At 42.0% G+C, this 14,560-nt stretch overlaps 2 protein-coding genes across 4 annotated transcripts in view; one reads left to right on the forward strand and one right to left on the reverse strand.

Moving 5' to 3' along the window:
- Positions 1–4,477, forward strand: part of itga5 (integrin, alpha 5 (fibronectin receptor, alpha polypeptide)) — a 52,571-nt gene extending 48,094 nt beyond the window's left edge. The window contains exons 27-30 of the mRNA XM_049580154.1: positions 542–655; positions 1,284–1,385; positions 1,494–1,616; positions 2,646–4,477. Of these exons, the coding sequence (XP_049436111.1) occupies positions 542–655; positions 1,284–1,385; positions 1,494–1,616; positions 2,646–2,729 (423 nt within the window). The 3' untranslated portion in view covers positions 2,730–4,477. The remainder of the gene's footprint in view (positions 1–541; positions 656–1,283; positions 1,386–1,493; positions 1,617–2,645) is intronic.
- A 1,802-nt stretch (positions 4,478–6,279) lies between these two features.
- Positions 6,280–14,560, reverse strand: part of rapgef3 (Rap guanine nucleotide exchange factor (GEF) 3) — a 41,909-nt gene continuing 33,628 nt past the window's right edge. For all 3 annotated transcript variants that reach the window (XM_049580157.1, XM_049580155.1, XM_049580156.1), the window contains 14 exons: positions 14,386–14,468; positions 14,243–14,273; positions 14,019–14,094; positions 12,257–12,394; positions 11,986–12,083; positions 11,670–11,795; positions 11,092–11,273; positions 9,440–9,530; positions 9,305–9,355; positions 9,090–9,177; positions 8,928–8,992; positions 8,766–8,820; positions 8,533–8,604; positions 6,280–7,002 (listed from right to left, as the gene is read on the reverse strand). In XM_049580157.1, the coding sequence (XP_049436114.1) occupies positions 6,884–7,002; positions 8,533–8,604; positions 8,766–8,820; positions 8,928–8,992; positions 9,090–9,177; positions 9,305–9,355; positions 9,440–9,530; positions 11,092–11,273; positions 11,670–11,795; positions 11,986–12,083; positions 12,257–12,394; positions 14,019–14,094; positions 14,243–14,273; positions 14,386–14,468 (1,275 nt within the window). In that variant the 3' untranslated portion in view covers positions 6,280–6,883. The remainder of the gene's footprint in view (positions 7,003–8,532; positions 8,605–8,765; positions 8,821–8,927; positions 8,993–9,089; positions 9,178–9,304; positions 9,356–9,439; positions 9,531–11,091; positions 11,274–11,669; positions 11,796–11,985; positions 12,084–12,256; positions 12,395–14,018; positions 14,095–14,242; positions 14,274–14,385; positions 14,469–14,560) is intronic.

The following is a 14,560-nucleotide window of genomic DNA, read 5'->3' on the forward strand; positions in this document are numbered from 1 at the left end:
AAGTCTGTCTAACGCTGAGCCTAAGGGAACCAGGCGGGGGCTCTCTTATCCTCCTGTGTTTGCCCTGCTCGGTGTAATAAGTAAACTGATTCGCCCTCCCGCAGGAAACCAGCCGAAACCTCTCGGTCTGGGGGTGGTCCAGCTTCAGCACCACCTCTATAACACAGTGTGTGCATGTTCTTAAATGTGAAATGTGCCAAGCTGCATTATGGGGATCTAATTAGGAATATGTATTCTACAGTCTTGAGAAAAATGGGTCGGTTTTAGTGGTTGGGCAGTAATGTGGAGAGTGGTGCATGCTGCATTTTTACAGTCTCATGACATTCCTTCAATCTAATTTGAAGCAGGCGTGGAATACTGATCATAACATTGGGCTCTTTGTTATATTTATTCGACCTGCAGCATTAGCATGGTTGTTGGTTGTCCTGCCCATATCTGCCAGACCAGTTTTCACTTTTTCCTGTATGAGTTACCGCTGTTAGCTTGACTTATTACGCATTTAATTAACATTGTCTTAACTGCTTTCTCTCTGTTTCCATAGTCTTGCTCTAACACGGAGTGCTGGGCGCTCCAGTGCACCGTGGGTCTGCTGGAGAAGGGGACGACTGCCATCCTGAAAGTGCGCTCCCGCGTCTGGGCCGAGACCTTCACTGAGGTTTGTCAGAGATGACCCCTGTCATGCGAACTCAAGACATGTACTGCACATGAGCGCATGAGTGTTCCCACCAGATGACAGAGGCATGGCAGAGGAAAAGGCTGTGCACTTTACTGTAGATTAGTCTTTTCCCACCAGTGCCTGTGTATTTTCTCATGTCAGACTGTGGCAGGAAGTAAGAAGCCATTTTTCATTAAACCATCAAAAAAGAAAACACTGAAAGTGAAAACCTCAAATGTGCGGCAGGCACAGGGTACAAAGCTGCAGTAGTCAGTCTCATATTGGTTTGTGTTGTTTCTGGATCAGATCTTAAGGCTGCAGTCTCGCATATTTGCCTCAACAAATGGGATGACAGTTGCTGATTGAGACTCTAGATTACAGATTGCAGTTTCTACGTGTTTACATTTGTCATTCTGTCTGCCTGCCATGTCTGAGCTACACACAGACTGTTTACCACCCCCTGCATGCAGTAACACAAGGCATATGTGTGAATGTAAAATGCATTATCTGGTATCACAGCTGCTCAGAGGAAAGGAATGCTGAAGGGATTGTCTTTGTGAAAGCTTGCGGTCTGTGTCGCCACCTAGTGTGTAATTGACAGATTGCATTCTTGTGTTCATTCCTTCAGAGAGCCTACAAGCAGTATGTGCTGGAGTGCCTGGCCAGATACAGTGTGGAGAAGATGCCCTACGCCATCCTGCCCAGGCATTATCCCAGTGGACACAAAAAGGTATTTTAGATCTTTTGTTTACTCATTCCACAGGGCCTGCTTCATACAGAAGTATTATTTTAATTTTCTTTGCTGAATTAAACTGACAAACTGAGCTTTTGTCCTCAGGTGGTGACCCCAGTGGTGTGGAACAAGCCAGATATCGAGAACTCAGTTCCTCTGTGGATCATCATCCTGGCCATTCTGGCTGGTTTACTGCTCCTGGCTCTGCTCATCTACGTCCTGTACAAGGTCAGTGCTGCTGTCAGACAAGGATTTAAAGGTCCAGTGTGTAGGATTTAGGAGGATATATTAGCAGAAGAGAGGATAATATAATAAGTATATTCTCTTTAGTATATCACCACCTGAATTTAAGACTTGTGTTTTGTTTTTTTGCCTTATGGCTGAAATACATGGGGCACGGACATGAATCTTCACATAGGTGGAGAGAAGCAGGGTTTTTTACCTTGTTTTATAGACTCTGTTTTGCAGCGTGTGGCTGCTGCCAGCTTCACTCTGTGTGTATGGAATTTTGCCAAGTGATAATGCACTTGGTTATGCAAGGTTGGAAGCTTATAGGCTGCATTAAGTAGAACTTAATTAATTAACTGGGTCATTCCTACAGCAGCCTGCATTTATTTGATTGATTTATTTTAATGTGACATGTAAAGCCACCCCCAAGGTTGCTTTGTGCTTCGTATTGCCTCTGGTACTATGAGGTATTCATCTTTATTATTTTTAAACAGATTGTGCTTGTTTTTTACACAAATCTATGTAGTTTTTACCTGTTGGAGGGATGCGGAGTCACCAACAACATAAAATTAATGTTGAGCAGTGCAGTGCCCGTGCAGGCAAGCAAGGCTTTCATGTTCAGTGTCACAGTTTCAGTTGATTATAATAGACATGCTCCGCTGTGGGCATACTGCGGCAGATGTGTTGCGTCATGTCTGTGTCCCTTGTAGTTTGGCCGTCAGAATGAGACGTTTATTTTATACATAGGTTTAAAGCAGCTGGTCCTTTTGTTTTGGAGAGCAGGAGACCTCTACGGATAATTTGGCTCCTGTTTAAACTTCCTGAACATTGAACACTGAAGGAATTTTAACCAGGAGAAGTTTCAGCTGGTTGCAATCTGTAATCTTCACCACTAGATGCCACTAAATCCCCCTCAATCTTACACACTGGACCTTTAAAGAATGAAATTCCATGAAACTGACTGCAATTAAAGTGATTAATTCTGTGCTCGTTTCTAATTTCTACTTTTCCCCAAATGTTTTCTTCTAGTTCGGCTTCTTTAAGCGCTCTCTACCGTACGGCACCGCCATGGAGAAGGCTCAACTCAAACCACAGGCTGCCTCTGAGGCCTAAAAAGACAAGCGTAGCCTCCAGAACCACAGTACCTGGCCATATGATTGCAATGGAGAAATACGATGGATCATGTAGAGTGGATCAGAAAGCAGTTTGAAGCGAAAGAGAGACCACTGGAACTCCACTGTGCTGCACTAGAGAAAGACAAAAACCCAAAGATCTCTCAGCCAAATGAATGTTACTTTTTTTGTTAATTTATGTCTTGCTTTTTGGCAGGTTGGGATTGTTACCAAATAGGACTTTTTCTCAATGCGTCATGGCTAATGTTAGCCACCGTCAGCCTGCGGATGCAGTGAGATGATTTCTTTTTGTGGAGAGTTCTGTTTCACCCTGTTAACTGCCTTATTTTGGTGCTAATGATCTGACGCGCTCACTGCCTCTGACAGGATATGGCTGCATGTAGCTTGGCAGCCAGGAGCTGTGACTTGCGCTGCCTGCAGAGGCCTGAAATTATTCTTCTGGTATCCTCTGAACACAGTTTTATTGACAGAAGATTAGTCAACAGGTTTCAGGTGGAAAAATTAACCTGGCGATAGCAACGTCAATGTTACCAGCCTGGAAGTTGAACCTTAATCCATTTAATAGCTCTGCTTTTATAACAACATTTAAAGTTTTAGGTAATTTTAACCCTGACCAGCCCGAGGTCTTCCCCTGATTTTTGCCTAATACATGCTGGGATATGCTCCGGCACCCCGCCACCCTGAACAGGATAAGCGGGCATGGAAAATGCATGGATGGATGTTTCGTAACTGTTCATGAAAAGTATCTCTCTGCCTCAGGTTGGTGGACAGCGCTGGGTTGAGTTGTTTTTGCACTCAAAGGAAATCTACTGATATAATTCCTGAGACACCGAAGACTGACTGACTGACTGACCTTCCTTTGAGTTCTGATTTTGACTCCTACTGATCACTTTGTTTAAATCCTTGTTCATGTTCAGAGTTACCAATGCTGGCATCGTCATTGTTGTGTAGTCGACTGGGATGGGACTGGAACCACCGCAGGCCTGTGAAACTTCACATTGTGGTGCTTCTGTCCAAAAAAAAAAAAAAAAAAAAAGTGGCGTTCTCCTAAAGAATACTTTACTCAGTTTGAGTCTGGCTCATTCAGCGTGAAGACCACGTGCATGCAAATGACGCTTAGGGGACACTGCAGAGTTGATGCGCCATGGTGTGATGATGTCTTTAACCAAAGACGTGACAATCAGCAATGTTGTAGCTTTGACAGAGAGTTTTAGTCTGAGAGCAGGCAGGACCGTCACTCTTTGTGAGGATCCATTTTCAGCTCACAGTGTGTGTTACTGTGAGATACTGTATTTTTGATTGTCTTTTGAGTAACAGCTGCCCACGTTTAGAAAGAGAAGTGGCTGAAGTCATCCCACTACCAAAAGGCTACAGGGACTGAACATGAAAAATGCTTTGTGTTGGTTTGTTTTATTTGTCATGTACATAGATTTCATGTGCCTTAAATGTAAATAATGTTAGGGGTTAGGGTTGTGTGTGCTTGCATGGATATATGTGTGACTTCATGCATACATGCATACGTGTGAATGGTATATTTATGAATGTTTGTTTTGTGTATGAAACGGTTATTGCCTTTCCCAGTGCTTAGTTTATCCCTATCACCTCTGTAGTTTTAGATCATCGAGGTTAAGCCATTCTGCATTAAAAGAAGTATTTAACTGATGGAAAGATGGTCTTCTATAAAACTAGGCTGTCTGAACAGTAGAGAGATGCAAATACTTTAAATTTGATTATGATTGGCTCACCCTAATCAATCTCACCCCTATGCCTAAAACTAACCAATCCAAACAATGAAGGCAGCAAGTACAAACCAATCAGAGAAAGAGTAGGGCGGGTCTTGACTTCCCTATGCAAGTAAACGGAAATTTACCTCTTGATTGTGGGTGACGTTTGGCCGTTAAGTTATGAGAAACAAAATGGCGGCCGGCTGGTGACAACTCATCTGGGCTCACAGTAAAACTGTAAGCTAAACTGTGTTTCTGTAAAGACCCGAGGCGGCAATTAGGCAACGCGGTACCCGAATCTTAGCGCTGCTTAATTTGACCGTTTTGTCCCATTTTCCCCAGCCTTTGTTTTACACAATACAGGAAACTGTATGGCGCCAACTTCCGGTTTCGGTATTACAGCTAAACAATGCGCTAAAATATGTATCTGAAGACATTCAAAACGGAAATAGGCAACACAGTAACAGAATCTTGGTTTGTATTTGATCAGCACTGCTTAGTTTTACTGTTTAATTGGAGTTTGGTCTGTGTTTAAGAGAAAGGAAGGGCGGGTTATTCTCTTGATCCTCTTCTATACTCCTTGTGACGTAGTGGCAACTTAACAAACATAGGAAATTAAAGAAATATAACCTGTAGTTTGAGCAGCAGCCTTAGAGCCAGCAGGGAGATATTTGCCCTAAGATGGAGGAATGTTTACCACATGTTATTAACATATTATCTAAACAAAGCTGGCTGAAAATCGACACAGTATCTCTCATATATTAGACATGATAGCATCAATACAGTCTGCTCAGGATGGTTTGTTTAACTGCATTGCAGCAGTTCACACACCCTCATTGTAAATCCCCAAAAATGACAATAAGGCAGGATGTCTTGTACCTCTAACAAAGGGATAACAGCTAGGCACTGGGAACTAAATGTTGTTTGGAAGTGCAATATTTATATTCACCCTTTTTTTTTTTAATATTACAATGCTTTCTTTTGGGTTATGTTTTATTTTGTGACTGAGTTGTGAGGGGTGAGGACTTTTTGTGTCAGAGTATGTGATAAGCACACACACTAAACCCTTTGTGAGGTTCTGGCTTTTCACCTTCACTTGCTTTCTCACTAAACACACTTCAAGTGTGAAACTTTTTTTTTTTTGTTATACTCACCACTTCATCGCTGGACCACTTCTTTTCTTGATTGTGCAGATTTTTTTTTATGCCACAAACTGACAAAGAAACACCAGAGCATATCTGAGTTGAGCTCAGGTATGTTGACATAGTTTGATAATTTATGTGCTCTGCTATTGCACCTGTCCAAACACCAACATTGTACTAAACACGTGTTTAACATTTGTTTGCATCATCACAATCTTTTCATATGCTCCCTCTTATTGGCTAGTGATTTATAATTTGTCAGATGGTCCGCAAAATCCCCATATGGTAGTTGATTTAAAACGGTTAACATTGTCTGTTCTTTACTGAACATTTCAACCCATTATTTATAATGACAGGGGATCATTTTACTACTTCCTCCATGGTTACATCCGGAGAAGGCACTGGGTTTTCTTTTCTTTTTTCCCGTCTTAGCCCATTTTCACTCTCCAGGACTTCATACAAGAAGTTGTACATATTTATGACAAGGAGAGTATTTTTGAATTGAAAGGATAACTGATTTGTTGTGAATTTTTTTCACCCCATATTGGGGAGAACATTTTTGTCAGGGGGGGTCTTTGAAGGTCAATTTTTACCTGTTATGGTTTGTACTTTTAAATAAAATATTTCCCTTTTTACAGACACTTGTGCTTTCATTCAATACACATAACTGAGAAAATAATTTATTTATAAAACAACATTGTATGAAATTATATGCATGCCAGTTAATGGCCACGTTGCCAAAAAATGATCTGATACAATATATTAGTTTTAATGTGAAAATACAAGTGCACGAAAAACTGACCGCAAGTGACAAACTAAGGCAAAGATAGTATGTGTTCTCGTGGCCCTTTAGTGGAACCAGCAGAGTGATTCTTCCACAGACAGCAGTATACAAAGTGTCACATAAATGAGTTTTTACACCAAAGTCAGTTAAGCTGTGGATGTTGTAACATTTCCTTTGTGAGGGGATCAGTCTCCACTGTGGCACATGCATGGCTGTAAGGCGTTTTGAATAAAAAAAAGTGTCCCACAAGTCACAGAATTGGATTCCCTAGTTCATCATTACTGTGCACGCAGCACATTTTAACTCTTGATGCTGTGCTGGGTTATCCATCAATGTCCAAGCTCCTTGAATTAAAGTGACTCCACAGCACTCAGCTCCTCCAGACATCCATCTTAATTAAGTGACTGTGGAAGTTTTGTTCATCCAGCTGCAGTTCTTTCTGTGGTTCAGTTTTGTAGTCTCTGTACATATGCGCATTGATGTCCTAGCATTCTATTGTCCTTGATAGCTGTGTTAGCTTGCGCTGGATGTCGATCACTTTCAGGTTCTGAATGTAGTGCCGGATGTTGCAGGGACTCCGCAGAGGGAGGGCGTAGTCTGAGTCTGGAGGAGAAGAAGAAATCAGTTTTGAGTCAGTGCATGTTAAAGTGTTTGTATTGGCAAATCTTCTTTTTGCCATAATGTGAAATTTGAAATGGACCATTGTGAAAGCAAGCAGAGGAGCCATGGCCTCCCACTGATACAATTGCTGGCCCCGCCACCAACCCCTCCTGTTGAAAATAATTAGCCAACCATACTGTCTTAAAGGGCCTTTACACACCAAGACGACGGTTGGCCATTGGTCAGTGTCGGGCCATCTGTAAGTCTGTTGCTCTAGTTTTTGCGTTTTGTTTGGAACCGTTGGTACTACAAGGCCTGTCCATCGCTGAATGAAATTACTCAATTTGGCAGTTCAGCACAGTGGACGAGAAGAGAAACGAAAGTGAGGAAAGCAAACGAACGACTAAAGCCAAGAAGGCGTGAGATCAAAGCAAATTTGTTATAGTACGTACATTTTTTTTAGCCTTTGAGCGCTTTCAGAGAAACGTTTTGTAATTATTTGTGTTATGTTCCCTAGCACAAAGTAAATATCCTTTGTTCTTTCAACATCAAGTTGTGCTGTTAATTTGCTAATTGGCTAACTAGCACCTTGAATTTGTCCTGTCAATCTTCCGGTTTCCCTTTTTGAATGACAAATATAGAATACAGCCGCCTGATGGTATGGAGAGTTATTTTCTCTCCCGCAGGCGCTACAGGTATGTGCTAGTTGGCCATTGGCAACAGTCTTTGCAGTGGGTTCAGTCCAACTTTTTGGCCAAGAAAATAGGGACATGAGGCGACACAACAGTCTGCCGTAGTTGCCACCAGTTCGTTCATGTCAGTTTGGTGTGTCTGGGCCTTGAAAGGCTGTGGTGTGCTCAATTTTTAAGCCAGTGCAGAGGTATCTTATGAAAGTTGACAACCTAAGGCATTCATTGGTACCAACCATGTCGCCATAGCTCGTTGGGAAGGGGGTACATAATGCTAAAAACTGAGGCTAAATTTTGGCGAGGGAACAACTGACTTGGCCATATTCAAAGGGGTCCCTTAAACTCTCACTTCAAGATATCTGAATGAAAATGAATTCTATGGGGTGCCCAGTAGCTCAGTGAGTAGAGCGGGCAACCAGTGTGCAAAGGCAGTATCCTTGCTGCAGTAGCCACAGGTTCGATTCCAACCTAACGTTTGTTTTCAACTTACAACTGTTTGCTGCCCATCAAGTAATTAGTAATATTAAATATAAAGTAAGAAACCAAAGTATATCAGTCAGTGATTCCTTAATGCTCACGTTGACATAGTTTTAAAATAACCTAACCTTAATAGCAGAGAAGAACAGAATTACTAAAATTCAGTTATGGCTTTTGGCTTTGGTGTACCACCCCAGTATTTTCAGTGCCCCCATCTGGCCATCCCTATGAAAAATTCCTGGGGACGCCACTGAAAACAAGGTAAGTGGTCCAACAGTAATCAGACTGTGGAGCCACGCCAAACTAAAACAGTGATTATCATAAAGAAACTCTTTAGTTTCAGCAGTTAATGGTCGATGTAGCTTACATGTTGATATGCGAGTAGCAGGCCCTTCCAGAAACATCCGATCTGCCAGGCCCCTCTGTGGAGACGACGCCACTGCAGAAGGGAAATAGAAGTTTACCTGACATATCCTACATGTGTCAATCACAGACAAATCATCCGTTTACTTCAACATACACATGCAACTGTTTAATATTTCCTGAAAGCATACAGTATGAGTTTGCTAGCTGTATGACAAGCTCAACTGGATCACTCACCGTACGGCTGGCTTCTGCATCCTCGTACAATCTTCACTGTCTTGGCAATCATGCGCTGTCAGAACAGGAGGAAAAGGAAACATTTTAAGTTAAATGCCTCGCCAAGATTTGTGATGAGAGGAATTGAGTCAAGCAATGTTGCAAAAACATTTTCCTTCTTACCACTTTCTCAAAATTGACCAATTTGTCTACGTAGTTTGGATTTCCCTCATTGATGAAGGTCATGTCTGGGCACAGGCAGGAACAGCAAACACATCAGTGATTAGTGGATTACTTTACATGACTTTCTAGGGCTGTATATGAGACACTGCTGATATGTGTCACCTTTGAGCAGCAGAGGCATGAAGGGGATATAGGGAGGACTGAGTTTGGCCACAGCCAGTCTGTAGGCCCTGTGGTTGCGTGAAGGATCCTAACAGGAGCAGAAAGTAAACAGAGCACAATTATATTACGTCAGTGTGCAGAATTAATGTACTAAACATCGAGAGCATTGAAACATTTATAAATGTACTGAAATGAAAGCATGAAGTGTATCTTACCATCAACCTCTCATAAGCACAGTAAATTCTTTTTGTCTTGCTGGGTATTCTCTGGAATAAATGATAACATATGTCGCTCAGTGAACAGTGACACTGATATTATCATCATCACTGTTGCATTCAGAGGTTTCTCACCTCCCAGGTCTTGTAGAGCCTATGTACTGCACTGTTGCTCAAACCAAACATGACAGCAAAGAATGAATTCAGATTCTTCTGCTCCTTTAATCTGTGACAGAGAGGGCACATTTATAAACAGTTAGGTCTCAGTGACAGTGTGCCGTTCTTGAAGTGACATTTGCAGGTTTCAAAGATAAGTTTTATGCAAACAAGACTGTTTGCAGCCACGCTGGTGGCTTTGTGAAGGGGAGTGCTTTGAGCTTAATTCTCAAACATCAGCATGCTAACATGGTCCCAGTGACAAAACTGGCATGCTGATTAAGCAAAAGTTTGGTGTGTTAGCATCAGGGCTGGAAATTTTTGTCCATCTGCCACTGTGGCTAGTGGACTCCAAAATCTACCAGCCTCTCAATAGATAACCATTGTTTTTTGGCTGGCGAGTAAAGAAAATCCAGCAGCCACTTTCATATTTTACCAGTGTTTGGCTGGTGGCTGGTGCTAATTTCCCACCCTGGTTAGCATGCTAACATAGCAACACAGTCTCACAGTAATACACAAAATGGACACTGCCTCATAACAATGTATTACGTGGTGGTGGGCACAAAATGTGTTAAAATTACATGCTGACAATGAAAACAATGCCAATGCAAAGTCTAATACGAACGGCTGCAGTGTCTTTGTGAAATTGTCAGTTTAGTCAGGTTTACAGACAGAAAAACACTTGGTTAAGTTTGTGGTTTCGATAAAAATAATTGTGCCCAGGACATGAGTGACATAAACTCACATACAGTAGGCTACTTTGTGTAGTTACGTAATGTATCCATGAAAAGTACTTTACATTGTCAACTGTTTTGGTTTCCTACGGGACCTTAACAGCGGTCTCCTTGTTGAAAATCCATGTTGTTTGACCCATCCACCATTCCTCCTGCCCACCCTATGTGCAATTTTTCGCTCTTTATATTTAATTTTTGTGTCCACCACAACAAAAGATCCTCATTTACTCTGCGTTAGCATTGTTTTCATGTTGCCAGTAATTTTGTAGTGTGTTTCTCTAATTCTGACCAAGTGTTTTTCTTTCCCCGAACCTAACTAAACTGTGACCATTTCACAACGAAACTGTGACAGTTAGTAGTAAACGTTGCATTGGCACTGTTTTCATGTTGTCGACATGTGCTTTCAACACATTTCATGCCCGCCACCATGTATGCATTGCAAAGAATTAGCTAGTTAGGACTGAACACAAAGTAAAGCTAAGGCTGATGGAAATGTCAATTAATTTTGCAGGTATTTGATCTTGAACTAAAGTATTGAACAAATTAATTTTGTGAGCAGATGGCGTGGCTACTTGAGGAGCCAGGAGATCACCAAATAGTGATTGCAGTCCATCCTATAGGGAACATGAATGTCTGTACCAAATATGGTGGCAAAGGATGTGATTCTTGTTGAGACTTAAAAAACACAAATGTCAACCTCACGGTGGTGCTAAAGGAAAGGTCAGGGGATCACCAAAGTCTTTAGGATTAATCCTTGGGAAACTATGAATGTTTGTACAAAATTTCATCACAATCCATCCAGTATATGTTGAGATATTTCACTGTGGACCAAGGTGGTGGCCTGACTGACCTACATTGCCATCAACACATAGCTAAGGTTTTAACTGATTCTCTTACACTGCAGCAATCTTTATGAACTTCTTGAGCAGGATGGCTCGTTTCACCAGGTCCTCACAGAGGCACAGCTCCGTCACCACCCAGTACTGCACCTCGTTGAAGCGACGCACGAAACGCTCCAGGTTAGCTGTGATGGCACCTGGGAACTTATGACGGCCGAATACGTAGTAGACAAGCTCCACCTGCAGAGACAGGAACGATGAGTTACACACGTGGAGAAGAAATCTGGAAACCAAAGAGAGGAAAGAGGAGTTTTTATAGGTGACTTAATGAGAGTGATTTGCTTCAGAAACACGCGAAGCATGCAGGAAGTGTTGTACCGCAGTGCCAGATGATCTGATGGCAAAGTGCCAGGGAGCGTGACTCAGATACATCCATCAAAGAGATAGCCAGTCATTTGTAGAGATGAGGAAATATCTGAATGCCGGTTTCAGCTTTGGCTTCACTTTCATGACAGACTACTGGAGCTCGGCCTTGATGAGGTATTTGATGTGTAAATAAGCGTTTCCTCTTTGTACTGTATCAATTAGTTTGTGTGCTGTGGTCAGATGTGAAATTTGTCATATCTGCTGAGTTACCTCATGCATGGCAGTGAACAGTTCCCAGTCATAGTTGGTGAGTTCATTGGCGATGTCTTTAGAGCCCATCTGTTCGAGGATGTCAGTTGTTCCTCGCTCTGGACCCTGCTGCTCCTTCAGGGGCATCTGGGAGAAACAGCCATAGAGAAATGAACAAGTAGAACATTATAGTGTCTTTGATGGCTTTCAGGGCAGATAAACTGCTTTGAACCGTATGCACTTAAATAAAAAATGAGCATAACGACAGTACGTCTGAAGTGATGACATTTCATCTTCTATTATACAAAAAATGGTATGGAGTGCACATATTCCTCACCAGCTGTTCCACTTGGCTGCTTGTGCAGATGAACAGTCTCTCATTGAGTCCCAGAGCCGTGTAGACTGCAGTCGCATCCAGCTTCAACTGAGCTCTCTCTGTGTGCATTTAATACATCAAAAACATATTTTCAGCATAATGAAGTGCCAAACAATGACAGAACATCACATTAACATATAGCTCTGAATGCTTTATTCTTTCAGTTTTACAGGAAAAGCAATTTAAATGATAAATATCTATGCACAAGATGTCATCAATATTTAAGTCCCACCTCCCGCTGAGTTCATTTTGACCAGGATGTGATCTCCGCCAGGTTTGACTATCGCTGACATCACATCCTGCACAGATGTGTTCACCGGGAGCATCAGAGTGAGAGGTTTGTTGTCTGGCCTGTAGATCTCATACAGCACTGCAAAGAGAAGGGACAGAAGCCAAAATGTCAAGATACACTGATAACTGATGAGTAATGACATGTTATGAATAACACCCACTGACACATGAGCTAATGTGAGATAAGTCATCTTTGGTGCAACATATCGTTGTGTGTTACATTCGCCAGAGGAAAATTTTGGCATTGTAGGTCTTTGCATGGGGATGGTGGATGGTGTGTTACCGGCTCACCTTTTTTCCCCTTTAAGGGCAGTGGCCTTATGGGTAACCTGTGAGTGTGTGGTGTGGAAGCAGCTCTGTCTCGGGTGTGTCATGGTGATGACGGCATGTGGCAACGAAGGATGATAGCCAGCAGAGTCAAGTGTCTAGATAAGCTCAGGGCTGTGGCTTCACCTCATGAGAAAACCAGGTTTCTTGTTTTGTGGTGAAGACTGCAATAAAGCCATTGTTGGCGCCTCGGTTTGCTTCCTTCAGTGGAGTGGTCCGGACCACTAGAAGCTAGTTACCAGCTAATAACGAGTCACGCTAAATTACTGCTAATAAGCCAGCATGTTCCCAACTACGGTTCGGAGCCGGTAAGCTGCCGTGGAAAGGTAACACGAGTCACCTGAGCAAGATGCCTACTAAGCTGCAGACCACTACAAAGGGGCTAAACCTAACCACGTATTAACCACAGCATTGTTGAAACATAAAGCCGGAACTGGCCCGCTTTGGGGTTCTGCTTGAGAGTCTTTCCACCCCAACAAGAGTACAGCTCTCTGAAATAATGATCACTACTTCATGCGATCAGATGTTGAACACTGTGCAAAATATTATCAACCAGCAGCTTCAGTACCAAAGAATCTGTGTCAGACTTTGTGTGAGTGAAATACATGTCAGTCAATGTAAAGATGCGATTAGATGCTAATTCCTACCGAGTGGCACGATGGTTGTGACAAATGCAAATGACGTGAAATACACGAATAAAGTGGGTAGTGCGATGTCACATCAGCATTGTGATCCTCCTGGGACATATGACACCAAAGACACACGGGCAGATGTTCATTCATCCATTCAGTAATTTCACACACATATGAAGCGCACACACAAAATATTGTAGCGTTCAAACTCTCAAAAGTCGAAAGTTTGCGTCGCCTTTGGTACGAACACATCACAATGAAAAAACTACAGATTGTAAATGGTCTGTAAGGCGGGGGATGGCTTAACCTGCTTCTTCAGTAGCTTCCATTTTAGTGGAGAATAATGAAAAACAGTCATGTGTCATAATAGAGAGTCGTAGAAAAACTGAAACATACTGTTGAATTTGCACATATTTTTCTTCAGATATCTTGGGCTGTGCATAATTTGTTTTGTAAATGGATGAACGCTTTCGGAATTAACGTCTTTACACTAAAAAAAGGCTGGAAATTTCAAAAGTGATGTCATTTATAGATTATTATGTAATGGTTTTACTGGTCGTGCCCACTGGAGATCAAAGTGGGCTGTATGTGGCCCCTGCACAAAAATAAGTTTAATATCCCTGCAATATGTAATAACTTCCGGTGTGTAGTGATATACAGTAGATCAAAACAAGTTAAGTTGATTGATGGACATGCACATTATACATTATCATTGATTGATTGATTTGTTTTAGTCTCACTCACCTTTATCTTGCGCTCTGATTGGCTGTAACCTCCCCACTTGTTCCTCACAGTTTGAAAACCAATCAAACTGCTGGTTCTGTCAAAAACATCAGAGTGACTCAGCAAGTCAGTGACATTAAAGTGACAAATGACAGCAGCATGACATTTTGTTTTCTCACTGAAATGTATTTCTGACGTTAGTACTCTGCTCTCAGCTGTCATGTGCAAAGAGACGAGACCCTTACCCTGCTCAGTGACTGATATCCATTCTCCATTCTGTAAAGATACCAACAGATGAAAAACAGTTTCAGATAGCATGCTGCAGTATTTACAGCTTGAGAAATGTGGTAGAAATAGCAGATATTATAAGATAAAATAGACCATTTACACTTTTGTTCTCCTCCTTTCCCGAAATTGGTCTTTCAGCATGCTGGACAGACGAATATCTCCTGCCACCTCCGTCTTCAACTTCTGTTTCAGCCCAGACATGAAATTAAAAAAGCAGCAACATAGTTTTTAGTGATTCTCCTTATAAAGAAAATAAAAAGGAAAAGGAAATCTAT

The sequence above is a fragment of the Epinephelus fuscoguttatus genome, linkage group LG7 (assembly GCF_011397635.1).
Source record: "Epinephelus fuscoguttatus linkage group LG7, E.fuscoguttatus.final_Chr_v1".
Classification (NCBI taxonomy): domain Eukaryota; kingdom Metazoa; phylum Chordata; class Actinopteri; order Perciformes; family Serranidae; genus Epinephelus; species Epinephelus fuscoguttatus.